We start from the raw sequence: 18178 nt of genomic DNA, 5'->3' as shown, positions 1-18178 counted from the left end.
AATGACAGCGACTCCACCACCTCCCGGGGCAGCCCATTCCAATGGGCAATCACTCTCTCTGGATAGAACTTCTTCCTATCTTCCAGCCTAAACCTCCCCTGGCGCAAGCCTGAGACTGTGTCCTCTTGTTCTGGTGCTGGCTGCCTGGGAGAAGAGACCAACCCCCACCTGACTACAATCTGCCTTCAGGTAGTTGTAGACAACAAGAAGGTCTCCCCTGAGTCTCCTCCAGGCTAGGCAACCCCAGCTCCCTCAGTCTCTCCTCACAGGGCTTGTGTTCCAAACTCCTCACCAACTTCGTTGCCCTTCTCTGGACACATTCCAGCAAGTCAACATCCTTCCTAAACTGAGGGGCCCAGAACTGGACACAAGACTCGAGGTGTGGCCTAACCAGTGCAGTGTACAGGGGCAAAATGACCTCCCTGCTCCTGCTGGCCATACTGTTCTGATCCAGGCCAGGATGCCATTGGCCCTCTTGGCAGCCTGGGCACACTGCAGGCTCATGTTCAGCCTACCATCGACCAGTACCCCCCAGGTCCCTCTCTGCCTGGCTGCTCTCCAGCCACTCTGACCCCAGCCTGTAGCACTGCATGGGGTTGCTGTGGCCAATGTGCAGAACCTGGCACTTGGATGTGTTCAATCTCATGCTGTTGGATTCTGCCCATCTGTCCAGCCTGTCGAGGTCCCTCTGCAGAGCCTCTCTACCCTCCAGCAGATCAACTCCTGCCCCCAGCTTGGTGTCGTCAGCAAATTTACTGATGATGGACTCAATGCCCTCATCCAGATCATCATTAAAGATGTTAAAGAGCACAGGGCCCAGCACTGATCCCTGGGGCACACCACTAGTGACTGGCTGCCAGCTGGATGTGGCACCATTGACCACCACTCTCTGGGCTCGGCCCTCCAGCCAGTTCCTAACCCATCGCAGTGTGCTCCCATCCAAGCCAGGGGCTGACAGCTTGGCCAGGAGTTTGCTATGGGGTTGGTGTCAAAGGCCTTGCTGAGGTCCAGGAAGACTACATCCACAGGCCTCCCCACATCCACCAGGCAGGTCACCTGATCATAGAAGATCAGGTTGGTCAGGCAGGACCTAACCTTCCTAAATCCATGCTGGCTGGGCCTGATCCCTTGGCCATCCTGGAAGTGCTGTGTGATTGCACTCAGGATGACCTGTTCCATGATCTTGCCTGGCACTGAGATCAGGCTGACAGGCCTATAATTCCATGGCTCATCCAACCGGCCCTTCTTGTGGATGGGCACCATGTTGGCCAGCTTCCAGTCCTCTGAGACATCTCCAGTGAGCCAGGACTGCTGAAAAATGATGGAGAGTGGTTTGGCCAGCTCATCTGCCAGCTCTCTCAGCACCCTAAAAAAAAAGGTGCAGCAGGGCGCTCTGTTTCTTCTAATGATCCAAATGGAAATTCCCTTTATGCTGAATTTAGTGCATAAACAATCAAACAACAAACATTTCAATTCTATTTTATCTGCTGTTGTCCTCTACCATATTAACTACAATTATGGGATTATAGATAATATACAAAATTATGAGTTAGGATGACAACTTTCAAAGGTGCTCAAAACAATTCATTTTACATTTCAAAGTAATTTGTACATACAACTCTTCAGCACCTTTGACATCCTTACGTACGTTCATGCACAGGTAGACTCAGTGCTGGATGTACTGCAAGCACATGCATGTAGGATACCTCTAAATGGTAATTTTTTCAGTGTAACCACAAAGCTGGTGCTGCCCCCAACCAGTCATCCAGGGGGGCAGCACAACTTCAAACTACTGACTACTTTTGACATCTCCAATGTTAAAAATGCAGCAAGATGGAGGCCCTCCATTTCCATTTGTTGACTACAACTGAAGGAAAACAACACCACAATAAAGTGGTTGAAGAATTGAAACAGAAAAAAAAAATCCAATCAAATCATAAACCGAACAGTCTGAAAAAGCTATTCTCCAAGAAGGAAGCAGAATATGAGGTAAGAATCCATCGTTTAGAAAAGGGAGAGTAAAAGGAGTAAATGACAGATGAGGAAGAAGCTGCAAGACAGGAAGAAAGATATCTAAAAGATACCAGGCAGAAAGCTTACTTCAGTAGTCTAGATCTCAGTCTCAGTCTCCCCTATGTAAAGATGAGGATACTGAATCTCCACTGCAAAATGCTTTTGATTATAACCATAATGCTTTGCCATACTTCAGGGTGATATGAAGGAATACAGTTTCTCTATCCATTACACTTCCTCTCAGGAATGCTGTCAAGATGACTATGCTCAACATTCTCCGTACTCAGACATTTTGCTAATGGATTTCATTAGCATCTATGTATCACTACATGTAAATCCAAAGCAGACAAAGGTCTCTTACAGAGCTATTGATATAAAAAGCTGGAATATTCATCTCATAAGAAGACTTTATACCTGAATTATAAGTGATTGCCCATCCCATCTTTTCTCATTTCTGACATCCTCATCTGTTCAAGGAATAATGTGAATAAAGGCAAAAACTACAGAGGTGAGAGGAGATAATGTGTTATATCATAAGCAGATGCAGGACAACCATGTACAAACTTGTCTGACCAGTTCACAACATGTAAGACTATGATGAAGTTATTACACATTATCTCATGTGTCAGTAAAACTTCAAACCATAAAGTAGTCAAGATCAAGAGCACTTTCTGTGCTGTGAAAGTTAATTCCAATCTCACCGGTTAACACAAACATCATGCAACACAAATGGCAATCATTTTCACATTCTGACCTGTTCTGACATTTTAGAATAGAATAGAATTAACCAAGAGATCATCAAGTCCAACCTATCACCCAACACCCTCTAATCAACTAAACCATGGCACCAAGTGCCTCTCATCCAGTCTCTTCCTAAACACTTCCAGTGATGGTAACTCCACCACCTCCCTGGGCAGCACATTCCAATGGCCAATCTCTTCTTCCTAACATCCAACCTAAACCTCCCTTGGCACAGCTTGAGACTGTGTCCTCTTGTTCTAGTGCTGGCTGCCTAGGAGAAGAGACCAACCCCCACCTGACTACAACCTGCCTTCAGGTAGTTGTAGACAGCAAGAAGGTCTCCCCTGAGCCTCCTCTTCTCCCAGCTCCCTCAGCCTCTCCTCACAGGGCTGTGCTCCAGACCCCTCACCAACTTTGTTGCCCTTCTCTGGACTCATTCCAGCAAGTCAACCTCCTTCCTAAACTGAGGGGCCCAGAACTGGACACAGGACTTGAGGTGCGGCCTAACCAGTGCAGTGTACAGGGGCAGAATGACCTCCCTGCTCCTGCTGGCCACACTGTTCCTGATCCAGGCCAGGATGCCATTGGCCTTCTTGGCCACCTGAGCACACTGCAGGCTCATGGTCAGCCTACTGACAACCAGTACCCCCAGGTCCCTTTCTGCCTGGCTGCTCTCCAGCCACTCTGACCCCAGCCTGTAGGGTTGCTGCGGCGAGTGTGTAGAAGTAGAACCTGGCACTTGGATGTGTTCAGTCTCATGCCCTTGCACTCTGCCCATCTGTCCAGCCTGGCAAGGTCCCCCTGCTGAGCTCTCCAATCCTCTAACAGATTAACTCCTGCCCCCAGCTTGGTGTCATCTGCAAATTTACTGATGATGGACTCCATTCCCTAGCCCAGATCATAAATAAAGATACTGCACATATTTTGAAACTTTTAAATAAGGCCTGATGCAAAGACCATTTTCCTTATTTGTGTAACATGGTCTGTAACAAAGCGCCTTCATTTTGTTGACTGACTGTCTTATTTACATGTTCCTTGGTTTGGCAAGCAACTTAAGCTTCAGCCTCTTTCACTGCTGACTCACATGAATAAAAACACTCTCTCTTAACTCAGACAACTACTCAGACAACTACTGCTTCCCCAAGGGCCATCAAAAACACTTTTGATAGTTGCAACAACACACCATTTATTTCTTTTGCATAGTTCTGTTCTGAAAAGTATCTGTATTTTGTTATGCATTTTCTATGGCTTTTGCATGTACCTTCTGTCCAAGACCTCTAAAGATCTTATGTTGTAGATTATGACCTTATGGTCCAAAAGAAAGAAAATAATTTCTCATTTTACAGCATAAGCTCCTCCAGGAAGAAACTATGAATTTTCTATTTCTGCACAACTTACCACATTGTGAATGCTATCAAAGAGAAGGTATTAACTCCTACATTCAAAACTGTCACTCTGCCAGAATGTGTGCATCCATGCTCCTGAGCTTTCCGTTTCACCCATCTTTCTGGCCATATCACTAGCATCAAATACATTTTCATAAGTGCGTAAAATATCTAAGAGACTTCACTATTTGCATTGTAAAGACAATTAACCATGCATAAAGCTTGTACACAGGGGTTCTGCAGTCTGGCACACTGCTGCAGAGAAGCAGACTTGACTTGCTAGTCTGCAAATAGGGTGCAGGGCTGATTCACAGTTGCTGGAAAAGCTGCAAACTTTTTGGCAGTTCTACAAAACATTTTGCCTGCCATTTGTCTTGCTGATCACTGCCACAATTACACCCAGGTCCCAAATAGAAGAAACCCTTACAGTCCAGTGGGAGATTGCTGCAGGGAGAAGAGAATTCACCAGAGCTGCCCCTATATCTCACTCTGTCTCCCATCCATTTCAGTCAGATGCTTCTTTTTTTCTCTCATTCTTTCAGGAATAGTTTAAACACAAAATCTCATCCTCGCACTTCATGACTGATTTAAAGAACTGTAAACTTTATATTACACTACATATTCTGAAAGATTTATGGTATTAATAACACCGATACAACAAAACAGTGCTTGGCTGGAGACTGCACACACTTTTAACCCAAATATAACAGCTGGAACATGTTAAAGCCTGTCAGTTTGATGTCCAGAGTATATGCAATCAAGTGTCAAAATCAATTCCATTTTACTTGTTCAAACATTCAATGATTTATGAATGAAGTATCAATAAGGAAAAAAAAAGTTACAATTTTGGCTTTGGGGTTTGAATACTCCTTGGTTAGAACCATCAGTTCTAATCAATGTGTTCACAAGCAGTTCACAATGCACTTACAAATTCATTCATAAACTGTTCAAGAGCTGAGCTTACTATAGATACAACCACTGAAACACAACTACAGAAATAACCACTGATAAAACACAGCTGGGAAACACTTTGAAAAGACTGCTGAATCAGGAGCCTAAATTCTTCATGGCTCTTCCACACATCTGAAAAACTTACAATCAGTCTCAATTCTAAGAAACACATAAAGTGTAATATTAAACATACAAGGAATTCAACTGATGGCAATGTAACTGCTCATCCCCTTAACTTGCCCAGTAGCACGGAGGAATCACTGTGCACCTAGATGACACACATACTCTCAACAGTTTCAGTAACAGGGAACACCACTCAAAGAAATTCCCATTCAAACCAACATAGAAACACCAGCTTTGGAATGCTATGCAAGACAACTTATGCCCTGTCTGCCCTTCAGTCACTAGTGTGCAGCACTTAATACAGAGTTAAACTTCTTTTGTGTTTAAGGTATATTTTTTTTTGCTTACTCACACATCTACTTGCTAACAAAACCAATACAGAAAAGTTTCTGCTTTTTGTGCTGCACTAGACTATGACAGAGGTCTACTCTACCTGATCTGTTTTTTTATTCTATACTACAATTGTACAGTGAACACTTTTCAAAAAAGGATCAGGACTCCATGGTCTTACTAAATTCTATTACTACCAGTAATACAATATCCCCCACCCGAGGCTTCTTGCAGCAAACAGGCAAGGTGGACACAAAGAATGAGCCTGAACTGGCAAGGAAAGAGCACCTAAAGAGATCACAGGAACTTGTCTAGGTCCTGGTGCCTGAGCTGTTACTGCACCATGGAACTGTTAAGCTGAATTAGTATTTTAAAACCTCTTATGTGGCCTTTTAAAAAATGCATGTGTAAAGCTACCTCCTAAATATGACCACTAAACCAATATTCTGGGTTTTTTAAGTAATGGACTTTACTACTTTACTACTATAAAAAAAGAATTGCACAAAGGTCATCAGAAGAGCTACAAGGTTTTGCTCTGCAGGTGAAAAGCACAGTCACTTCCTTCCAATGCAGTAGGTAATATGTCTATCAAACAACTAAGGGAGTATAATACAACTCTTCTTTCATCTTTCGTCTTTTAATCCTTTCAGACCTGATAAGTTATTAGCACAAAGAGTAAAGGTGTGGAATAAAACTTAACAAAGCTTATCACAGCTCAGTGACATTAGCACATAAGATTAACTCTATGTATCATACCTATATTCAACTATTGTAGTGGTAGTGTTCTAACCCAGGTATTGATAAAGAAAAAAGCTCATACGTAACAACACAGCTCATACCAGCTTTCACAGAATTACAAAGACAAATCCTGTAGTTCCCTAAAAATGGGTGATCCCAAACATTCTTAAAGCTACATGGGATAATCCAGAAATTTGGGAAACATAGACTAGATCATAAGAGGTGCCCCTCTAAACCTGTCAAATCCTTGAAGACAAACACCAGAACATGCAAAGCATTAGGATCTCCATATATCCCCAGCAAAATTTCCACTATTGCCTCTCCCCTTGAGACTTTGGTTTAGGGACACCAAGCAAAGCTGAACTGACAGGTTGATGCTAAGCTACATAGCTACCAGCCTGCACTGGCAAGCAGTTTTCTTTCTTTTGGCTTCCCTTATCACCATTTTTTGCCCTGTGCTTGAATTGTAGGTATTTTTGGCAGAAACCATAATTTCACTTCATGCAACATAAAAACACCAAGCCTTCTGTGAGTAGGAGTCCCTGAAAATACAACGGTCAGTACCCACTAAAATTGTATAGTAGTGTTTACACTGCTTAGGAGAATCTAGTTTTCAGGGGCAGACCATGTTCCTTCAATATCCCACTGACTGAAAACCAGAGCATTCGAAGTTCCTTCCTTAAACCACTTCTGTAATGTAACTGGTAACTCAGTACATGACTTCTGGTTGAAAACAATTGCTCCAACAGCCACCAGTCTGACAAGTTAGTTCCCTGCTGCTTGTTGATCAAGCGGGAACATGCTCTGGATGAGAGCAGCTGTGCTCCCAGAGATCTTCAGACACTGAAGATGCTTCTGAGTCCTACTGACATTAGGAGCTCTCTGGTTCACCATAGTGAGAAGAGGAGAGGAGCTGGAGTGGCAGGAATAAAAGCAATATGGATATATGGGAAGTAATAAGAAGGAAAAGGAAGAAAAAGCTTGACAGCCAACACATTAGGACAAGGTGACAGCAGTGAATTAAGGAGAAAAGATGTGAGCCATGAAGTTAAATGTTCAAGAGGTACCCTGGTACTATGGGCTTATGAGAAAGGAAAAGGCCAGGAAATTCAGAGGATACAAGAAAGGAAAATCTAAATGTTGGGGCTGTTCAGTCTGGAGAAGAGAAGGCTCTGAGGTGACCTAATTGTGGCCTTCCAGTATCTGAAGGGGGCTACAAGAAGGCTGGGGAGGGACTTCTCAGGATCTCAGGTAGTGATAGGACTAGGGGGAATGGAATGAAGCTGGAGGTGGGGAGATTCAGGCTGGAGGTGAGGAGGAAGTTCTTCACCGTGAGAGTGGTGAAGCCCTGGAACAGGTTGTCCAGGGAGGTGGTTGGGGTGCCATCCCTGGAGGTGTTTAAGCCCAGGCTGGATGAAGCTCTGGCCAGCCTGATCTAGTGTGAGGTGTCCCTGCCCATGGCAGGGGGGTTGGAACTAGATGATCCTTGTGGTCCCTTCCAACCCTGACTGATACTATGATACTATGATACTAACTAGAACTATGTAATGAAGAGAACAAAGCAGACACAGCATGAGTGACCCCTAGCCACTCCTTTTCCAACACATTTTCAGACATCATTTTCCAAGACCTGCTGGACACACCTATCCCAGGATACCACCGGCTCTCTTGGCCACAAGGGCACATTGTTGTTCCATGGAGAACTTGTTGTCCACCAGGACTCCAAGGTCTTTCTCAGTGGAGCTGCTTTCCAGCAGGGCAGCTGGTAACCTGTGCTGGTGCCTATTATTCCTTTCCAGATATAGGACCCTGAACTTGTCGTTATTGAACTTCATGAGGTGTGCCTGCACCCAGACCTCCAGCCTGTCCAGGTCACATTGGATGGCTGCACAGCCTAACAGGGTGTCAGCCAACCCCCTCAGTTTTGTATCATCAGGAAACTTGCTGAGGGTACTCTCAATCCTCTCATCGAGGTCGCTGATAAAGATACTGGACAAAACTGGACCAAATACCAATCCCTGGGAAATACCACTGGCCACAGACCTCCATGTTGACTCTGTGCCACTGATGATGACATTCTAGTTCTTCAGTGTTCTGAACAATGAAGAGTTTTAAAATGTGAAGAAACCCTGGTCCCCCACAATAAGAGACTTCTGTATTTATACTGTGAATTACTGACAGTTGGAAATACTAAGTATTAAGTTTGCCTAGTCTTCATTTAAGGTACATAGCTACAATGGGAGCTCTCTGTTCAAACAATGCAGACATGGTAACATCTAGTCATTATTCACATTTCTGCATTCCTGCCTCTGATGAAATTTCCCAGCAGGACACCAGAAACAAGCAAAATTATTCCACTGTCTGGAATAATTAAATCAGCTCAAGTTAGAAGATATAAGGCAGAAATGGCTACCTGCAAGCTCTGATGGAATCAAACTTTTCCTTCTTTAACTCTAAAAGAAATGGTGTTTCCTCTATTCTTCAACAACTCAAGCCCTACAGAGCTGAGTAAAGGAAAACCAGAACTGTGTAAGACTTCCTAATGCTACTCCCAGTAAAATAAATGTTAAAACTCCTGTTATATTTAATGGTAATGTGCCAGGATCACTAGGGGGGTTTAGCTGCACTATTCAGAAATGTGAAATCTTGGCTTCTGTAACTTTTGTTAAATCACAGTGATGATAACTTAAGGTTTGTTAACTCTTAGAGGAATGTAGGAGGACACTCAAAAATCAAGTTTACTAGCTATTCAAGATACTGACTGTAAGCAAAGATCAGATTAGGTAATAATTCAGCAGATATCCTTACGTGACATTCATGTGCATTTTGCATTATTAAAATATAGTGGAAAGTACGTAACTGCCATGAAAGTTACCCAATCTCTAGAATTATTTCTTAGTTTTACAGTTCCAGTTTCATATTAATATTGCTGAATACGTTTTATAAATCTTCTGGTGACCGTCTGCCAAACAGGAACACAGTTGTTTACAAATGCAAAGTTAAAACTTTATAATGACTGCTTTGCCCCCAAAAAGTAAAAACCCCTTTAACTGCTACAATTTGCATGACTCAAAACAGCACGCAAAACATCCCCATTCTTTAGACCCTTCTCCTTCTAGCTTGACAAAAGGGTTTGCCTGGTGTCATCTCTTCCCAGACCAGCAGTTTTCCAAGCTGTCTTTGGACTTCTGATCTTATTCCATATCCAGATAGTTCCAGCTCTACCTTTCCATGTGCTTGGAGGGAAAGTCTCTCTCAGTCCTCTCTGACCGTGGATTTCCCATTACTTGCATACCCTGTTGTTTCCAAAAGCTCTTTTACCATGAGCTATAGCTGTCCTTCTCTTACAGTCTAATAACTTGGGTAAGGGAAAGGAGATTAAGACAGCACCAGGTAAAGCAAAACTGAATTCAACCAGACAATTCCAAGCAGAAAACGTCTTGCCTCTAACTTTTCACAAGCTGTATTCACAGCCTCCCCTCAGAATTAGAAGATAAATTAAAAGTTCATTTAAATAAAAGTTTAGTTAAGGAGTGAAAATTAATCACATTTAGATGACAAGTCCTACAATTACAGCTTAAATCAAGTCCTCACTTCAGCAGTATTTAAAGAATCTTAGATGGGGAGGGCAGAGATTCAGTTTCGAGGGCTGAAGAATGCAGAAATCAGGTTTTCACATGCAAAATCTGCAGAAGAATAATAAATCAGTAAGAGCAAAATAAAGGTAAAGGATGATGTGACATGGTCTTTATTTTGAGTTTCCCCTTGGAACACAGGCCCCAACTGAAGAAAGAATTTAAAACACGTGCCATGGAACCTGTGAACCCACTGAGTCATTTACTCACAACAATGAAGTTCTGCATAGTGTCCATGGAACCTTAAAGCCCAGCTTTGGATTAATACCTTTGAATTGGACTATGTTAATGGCAACTTTGTTCTAACAAATTCTTTCTGCATGGTTCAGAAGAATTATTTTTACTATGTGGAACATTGGATCACTATCAGTACCGGTATTAGCCAGAGTAGGATGAGATTCTGAGCAGTCATCAGATCAAATCCTGATCCTGTAGGATAATTCAGTGAAATGTATGCTCTACTACACATTTTTAGCAGCTTTCTTCACGTCTGAAGTGAGACTTCAAAAGCCACATAGTGAGCAAAGCAGGCCAAAAAACCCACAAAACCCAAGAAACCACCACAAAATAAAAAATAAAATTTAACAAAATAAATGAAAACAAAACAAAACAAAAAACAGGTCAGTAAGCAACATACAGCCTTCAACTAGTCAATTTGTCTATGCCAGCTCATCCCTGTCTCCTACATGCATAGCCTTCTGCTGTTGCCAAAAGGGCAAGCTGGAGTATGTGGGGCAGCAGCAACTACTTGTTACCTTCCTCCAGGTTTCTCTCCGTGCCTCATCTTTTCTTTTCCAAACTTTGCTCTTTTTCTCTGCTTGCAGTAGCAACTGCACAGGCAGCTTTTTTTACCCCTCTCTTGCATCTCAGGAGGCTGGGAAGCACTGCAGGTAAGCATGAGCTGCTAGGAGTGAACATTTCTAACAGGGAGTAGGAGGAGATTTATGCAGCTGTAGAAAGGGATTGATATAAGATAGTGGGTGAGCTGCGTGGTGACTGTACCACATCCCCAACAGAGAGGGAAAAGAGAAGACAGAGGGGGGTGACAGGCTGGGGGAGAAGGTAGGAAGACCCCTACTTGTACAAAATGCACTCCAAAATCTTCCATCAACCGCCCACCTTCACAATTACACTGAGTCCCTATGAAATCCTGCTGATGCCCTGTAGCTCTCTCACCCTCACCTCCCCCCCAAGCTTTGCAGACCTTGCTCAGTGACAGCTTTGTCATGTAGAAACCTATCAAACAGGACAGCACTTTCATTTCAACAAATACTCTTCTGATATCAATACTTTTCAGTACTCCAAGAACAGCAGCTTAAGTGAGATGTAAAGCTTTCACAAGCAAAACCCTAGGCCTTTCAACACCGTTAGTACAGGTAAGTTCAGCCAGCAGATTAAAATAAAAATTAAAATAAAAATTAAAATAGGCTACAGACACACTCTACTAGCCCAATGCCAACTTTCAGCAGTGTGTGGCACAGAGTTTAACAAAAAGGATGCCCTGCCCTAAAGGGATGACAATTCTACCCTCTCTATGCCAGCTACAACAGCTTGCTGACTGAAAGGATTTCAGCAACACAACTGGCATTAAAACAAGAAAAAAAACACCAATCAAACAAAAGAAAACCAACAAAACCCAGAAGAACTCTGATAAGCACCTGAATTACTTCAGTTAATTCAGATTAAAAGCACTGGAAGGAGACAGTTTTACTTCTCAAATCTATGGACAGCTCACAGGAATAAGGATTCAGAAAAGTTTAAATCCCTCCCCTGCTATCACCTGCTATTACTTGGGTGACATTCCGAGTCCTTTTAAGCTGGCTGTCTGCTCATATGGACCTAGACCTTCAACAGGAAAATTTCTTCAATAGTACACCATAAGCACAACACAAAAATACATAACAGTTCAAGAAGTATCTAAAAGAGTGCACTTCTTCCCCATGCTATTTTCCATAAGCTTGCTGTATGCAATGGTGGCATAGTTGCACGACTAACTTCACACTGAGAAAATTCACATTGAAAACAACACAGAAGGACGCTTTTTGAAAAGTATAATGCTTTAAATTTAGATCTTAAGAAGAAGGACTGAAGAGAAAAAGGTGTTCAAGAGGAGATTGGACGTGGCACTTGGTGCCAGGGTCTAGTCATGAGGTCTGTGGTCACAGGTTGGACTCGATGATCTTTGAGGTCTCTTCCAACTTTAGTGACACTGTGATACTGTGAAAACAGAATGTAAGGGAGTAGCAAAGAAAAGCTCACTGAAATTTGTGTAGTGGGATTTTTTTTTTCTGTCAATGTTAGGGATATTTTTTAAGATAGCAGAAAACTAAACTTGTTTCATTAATCTCAATACAGCTGTAAAATATTTTCAGTGGGGACAGAGTCTTTTCTTGCTAAAGACTGTGATGTCCTGTCTTATTTAGTGAGTGCTGCTGCTCAGACTGCCAAAGGATTTCCTGGGACGACTTACTAGGTTTTCTCATTTACAGCCAGGCTAATGGCTAAATAAATATGAATGGAATTTTCCTTCTTGATCCCAGTTCTACTGATGAAAATGCAACTGCATTACCAACTCAAGGGCAACATTTACATATGTGACACATCCGTAAGATAGATAAGGCATAGCTTATTATTACCTGAATTACCTAACTCAAAGGAAAAAATATGGCCACAGCTTTCATGTTATTATTTTGTTATTCAATGAGAACTTTCAGGTTTTTTACTGTTCTCTATTTTGTATTTTTCCAAGCGTAAGTTCACCACCATCCTCTGGAATACTCCATGCCATTTTGTATAGCACACTGCACGCTTACAGAAAAGCCTGTAGTGCTACACATTCAAAAGTCTTTATAGCTGCAGCATAGCCAGGACTAAAATAAATTGCAGAATTGACACTTTTACTGTCCTATGTCTGTACTGATGCACCACTGGAAAACCAGGTATCTCTAATGGTCACTGCACCTTTTGTAGAAAGTCAAGTAAGTATTTTATATTGATCCTATTAAAAAAAAAAAAAAATAAAAAAAAAAGTATCTCTTCTTTTTAAAAGCTTTCATCTGGTAAAACCTGAACCACTTTTCTGGGCCACAACTATATTCAGGGAGTATACATATCAAAAGTTTAATCTATAGACAAAAGTAACCAGGATTCTACATATTTATCTGTCTTGTCCTAATACAATAGATGCTATCATGATTCCAAGCTCTGCACTTGTTTATCGTCAGTGTTTCCACTGTAACCATGGCATCAGTATACTGCACAGGCTTAAACAGTGAGAAAAATACCCAGCATTCTCCTAAAAAACCCATCTCTTACAAAAATGAAAGGATTAGCACAATAGCAAGAAAAAATCAAAGTAGGTAGGTGGCTAAAGAGAGAAGCAGTTTCTTTTTAGGGGAAAACCCCACAACATTGTTTCTCTGCAAGTCTTTTGCATTTTGGACTTCTGACAAGAACACAACAAGAAAGTAACATAATCTTGAGTCTAGTGCAGACCTTATAAAATAAATATTGAAATTTTCTTTAAAAATACATGCAGCTTTATATGGGATCAAACTATGAATATATTGACAAGAGTTGTTTGCAGAACATGAGGATTTTTTCAAACCTATTTAAATAGTGACAGTCCAGTCCTGCAAGAGCTGTTAGATCATTCTGAAGGTAAAGAGAGGCAGCAGTGCTATTATGCCAAATACACTCAATATTTATGTGGCACCCAGTTCAAACCTTCAGGACTGTTTAAAGGGAATGGCATAAAAGAGCTTTACGGTCCCTAAGAGTGTTTCTCGGTTTGCATTTATTTGGTATTTCAGGCAGTAAGGATGAATGGGATCATGTGATTGGTGCTTGTAATTTGTTTGTTTTAAAGCTGGGAAAAACGGTGGGAAAATATCTGCCTTAAATGCCAAGAGTGGAATAAAGGAATTAGTCCTCTTAATAAAAAGAAGAAACTGACTGTATCCTACCAGCAGATCTTAGTCTTGGTTTAGGCCACGTGCATTTTCCTTATACTGTGAAGTCCATTCATTTTATAGATGACTTCTCTTTTTCAGATTTTAACATAGACTCCAGACACTGGTTGAAGATATCAATAAATGTATTTGCTTTGCATCCATAGAGATGTCATGACCACAGGCCTTGTTTTAATTCAGTGAAATAAGACAAAATACCAGCCAGTTCTCTGAAGGTCCCTATCTACTAACAATCTAATAAACACACTCAGTATTACAATTACAGTGACACATTGAGTAAACTAGAAGAGTTTGGAAAGGGTAAAGTACAATCCAACAAATACTTGCCTTCTCACCAACTCTAACTGTGACAGTGAGGGTGGTATACACTGTATATCATATGCACCGAAAAAACACAATCCAAAGTATGAAGATTTACAGCCCAAAATTAGGTAAGTGATGATTCAGAAGATGCATTATATAGAGGTGATCAGTTATGGTCCATTGCCATGTCCTTAATTCTGCCACATAACAGACAACAAGCATAGTCACTCCTTCATTTCCTCGCACCCAGTGAATGCTGGACAGCAATGAATCCTAATGCAATAAAACACAGCATTTATCTGATTCAGCTCCGTAGTTCCTCCCAGACCATGTTTACAATATATTAAATTCCACTGTTTATCAAAGGAACATATTCAGACATTTAAGTTCACCTTTAAAATCAGAGCCAGAGCGTACCTCAGCACATCAGCCCCACCAAAATTCAAACTTGGCATCAGCAACCGGCAAGGTCCTTCCAGATTTGGCAACAAATCCACAACATATATCATACACAAAAAGAACTTGGGAAGTTACTATTCTTTCACTAAAATCTGTGATGACATCCTCATCCAATCATTCTCAAAGACTAAATCCTTCCTTGATTTCAGGACAGCCACAACTTCATTGTCATTCAATCCAGGTAAAAGACATCTGCAATACTTCTGCATTTGTCTTTCCCTGATCTGGCTGTTTTTCCTGTGCCCATCACCCAGTTTTACTATCTGAGCTTACTAACATGTAGCTGTATGGAGCATCAGAATAATCTAGATCCTAGTTACCACCATGTAACATATGAAGCAGAAGTGAAAAATATTTTGAAGTTGTAAACATAAAAGTTGTAACAGTAAAGTTATTCAGCAACTAATCAGTATAAATTTGGTCTAATTCTTTCACACCTTTCCATCATTCTGACATCTCTTTATACCACTGCATTAAGTAAAGAAAACCCAAAGAATACGTGAAACTCAGAGCCATTAACTCTCGCTATTTTTATTTTGGTCCTGGGTTCTTTGTTTGCTCGAAGAAATACTGACTAGTATCCTTGACCATGCACAAAACTATGAGCACACACGTTTCAGATGGCTGGCCAAGCAGAGCACATTTAAAATGAGAAATCAGCTACTATTGTTTTATTATATATCTTTTTACAAGATATACCATTTAACTATTTAACTGCAGAAATGTGAAATGTACATATTCACATTTCCTGCATTTTTTTTGTTGGTGGTGGTGGTGGTTGATTTTTCTGTGTTGTATCACAGTAGCTGAGGATGCTGGACTAAGGATTTTCCATCTTTTTTGCACTCCCACTGAGGATTGTTAAGCCTCTGGGTCTTCAAGGTGCTTCAGGAGCTGTTAGACACATTATGTACACATAGTTGCCTCACTGGGGCCAAAATCCACCAGTACCCTTTTGTGAGTTTCAGGCATTTGAAGAAGCATTGCATTAAGTCTATGGATAAAGGTATAGATCATCGGGGGAAGGAAGGAGGAGCACCAGTGTTGATGCAGTGAGCTTTCAAGTGACGCGAAGACCCTGAAGTGTCTTATATCAGAGGTCAGGCCTGGATCATCATTGCCAGGGTGACCAGAGCATTTACATTGCAATGATGAACTTGGTCTAAGTGCTGGACCTGGGTTTGTGGTAATGGTCTCTACCAATGCATTTGTTTGAGGGTTTGCAAACACAGTAAGATAACTAGACTTGTATTTACATAACATAATTTCAGAAACTGAAGCGGCAATTATGTATCTCTTACTTAGATTCAGCATATTTTTCTTTCCTCCCTTGCCTGTAGAGCACATACATTAGATATACAGTAACCAAGACTATCTCAGTATAACAAAGCATGGAAATAACGAAAAGCCTTCAGAGTCATTACATGCCCTTGGCAACCTAGCTCTGCAAGACAGATGCTGCATCCAGAGCCAAGCCACTGAAAACTATACATATGTGTATGCACTTACAGCACGAACACTTACCCAGTCCTCGAAGTGGCGGCTCCCGTTCTGCAGCAAGTCCTCAAACTGTATAGTGCAGTTAGCTACAAAATCGTCATACCCGATGGGGGCATCATGGAAAACAGCCATCTCTATCTTCCTGCCATTACAAACGTCAGTGACAAATTCATCGTTCCAAGCAGGACTGTTGGTCTTTTGCTTGGTTGAGGTCTGACCGATCCTGGAGTCATCCACATTGAGGGCTATGTAAGGGTCCAGCAAAAAGGTCTGTGGTCTGGGACCCACTGCATGTCTCAGAGACCACGCTGTGGGTTTCAGATTCACCGCCTCGCAGATCTTGATTTTCAGCAAGCCATTGAAAACCACCATGGCTGGATGGCTGCACTTTTCCCGGGATCAAACACTCGCACACACTCGCACCGAAAGGGAGGGAGGTCGGTCTCGCCAATAAATAGGAGGGCAGGTCTGGGAGTGGGAGAGCAGGATACAGTATGGGTCTCTTCGCCTTGCGGCTGTTACCTTTGATTATCTAGCCTTTGCTCTTGCGACACCCAGTGAATACATTTATTTTCTTGTCCGTGTTTCTAACGGAAAACAAGCGAGGGGGGCTGACGGGGAGAGGGTGGTGTCCGCGGCTGCAGAACCCCCCGAATGCAATCAAAACCCGAGCATAACCAATCCGTGGGGTGAGCAAGAGCCTTCCCCCTTCCCCTAGATCATAATCCTGAATCAATCTTTGCAGAGGAGGCAGAGCCGCGATCCCAGGCTCCCGCACACGCCAGCCCTGCCCGTGCGCCGCACAACAATACACACACACACAAATCAGAAACACCGGCCGACACACCGGCCCTGCCTACTGCACAGCCTCCGCTCAGCAAACATGCACCCGGGGACCTTCCATCCGCGCTGGAGCCCGGAGCCGCCCGTCCTGTGCCGCCTTCTTGTCCGCCGCCGCCAAGGCCAAGGACCCAGCGGAACGACCCCCGCGCATGGGGGGCGACGGCAGCGGAGCGGGCCGCGCGGGTCTCGGCGGGCTCCGGCTGGGCAGCCGCCGCCCTGGCTATGGGCAGAGCCGCCGTCGCCTCCCGCCTCCCGCCGGCCGCCCCCCGCCCGCCTCCCTCCCCGCCGAGCACAGCCCCAGCCCGCCTGCCGGTGCCGCTCCGCCACTCGCTCCAGTGCAGGAAATGCGCAAAAGACGTCAGTGTGTGTGTGTGCGTGCGTGTGTGAGTGTGTGCGCTGCGAGGGTGCGGAGACAGCCCCGTCCGTGCGTGCGTGTGTGAGTGTGAGTCCTACGAGTAGAAAGTTTTTGCCTGTTGGGGGAGCACTGCGGCCGCAGCCAGCCGGGCAGCCGCCTCTCGGGTCGTGACTCCCGCGGGCCCTGCTCGCGACTCCTACACACTCGCCTACGGGCGGCTTTCCGCGGGGGCCTTTGTTTCCTCCCTGCTCGGCCTCCTCCTGCCTCTTCCTCACAGGATAAAGTGGTGAACCAAGCGTGGAAAAACCACCCACGGCCACTTTCCTCCCCTGCCGTAAATAGCCCGGTTTTATTAACGTTGTTGATCACGAAGGTGCTGCCATTACCGACCGGCACGGCTACTTCCACCATGCCAGGCGATGCTGGCGCTGCGGGGCTGCCAGAGGCTCTTTCTCATAGGGCTTCCTGCGCCTCGCTCCCTGTGACAGCACCGCCCCCGGGATCTTTCTGCGCGTCCCGGTCCGCAACTGACAGGCGACGAGTCCGCAGCTGTCCTCGCCGCCCCGGCACTGCCGCCTAACAGCGCCGAGCTCCGGACCCCGCCGCCGACCGCCGCGGCCAACCACCCACGTCCCCCCCGGCGCCCCCGCCCGGCCGCCGCCGCGGCAGAGACAACGCTACGTCAGCGGAGGCCGGGCCAGAGGAAGAGTTTCCCTGGTGTGTGAGAGCGCCGGGAAGTACCGTCCGCCGACAGGGGAAGCGGCCTCCCGGGCCCGGCCTGGCGCGCCTCCTCCCTTTCCCCGACGGGCGGGCACTGCGTGGGGTGACAGG

The 18178-nt window shown here is 43.9% G+C and overlaps 1 protein-coding gene across 1 annotated transcript in view; it reads right to left on the bottom strand.

Moving 5' to 3' along the window:
• Positions 1-17971, bottom strand: part of PRKCE (protein kinase C epsilon) — a 350754-nt gene extending 332783 nt beyond the window's left edge. The window contains exon 1 of the mRNA XM_068158885.1: positions 16174-17971. Coding sequence (XP_068014986.1) covers positions 16174-16521 — 348 coding nt within the window. The 5' untranslated portion in view covers positions 16522-17971. The remainder of the gene's footprint in view (positions 1-16173) is intronic.
• Between the last annotated feature and the right edge of the window lie 207 nt (positions 17972-18178).

This window comes from Melanerpes formicivorus, unplaced genomic scaffold (assembly GCF_026170545.1).
Source record: "Melanerpes formicivorus ecotype bairdi unplaced genomic scaffold, bMelFor1.0.p_v2 SCAF_43, whole genome shotgun sequence".
Taxonomy (NCBI): Eukaryota; Metazoa; Chordata; class Aves; order Piciformes; family Picidae; genus Melanerpes; species Melanerpes formicivorus.
This window is presented reverse-complemented; position numbering and strand designations above follow the sequence as displayed.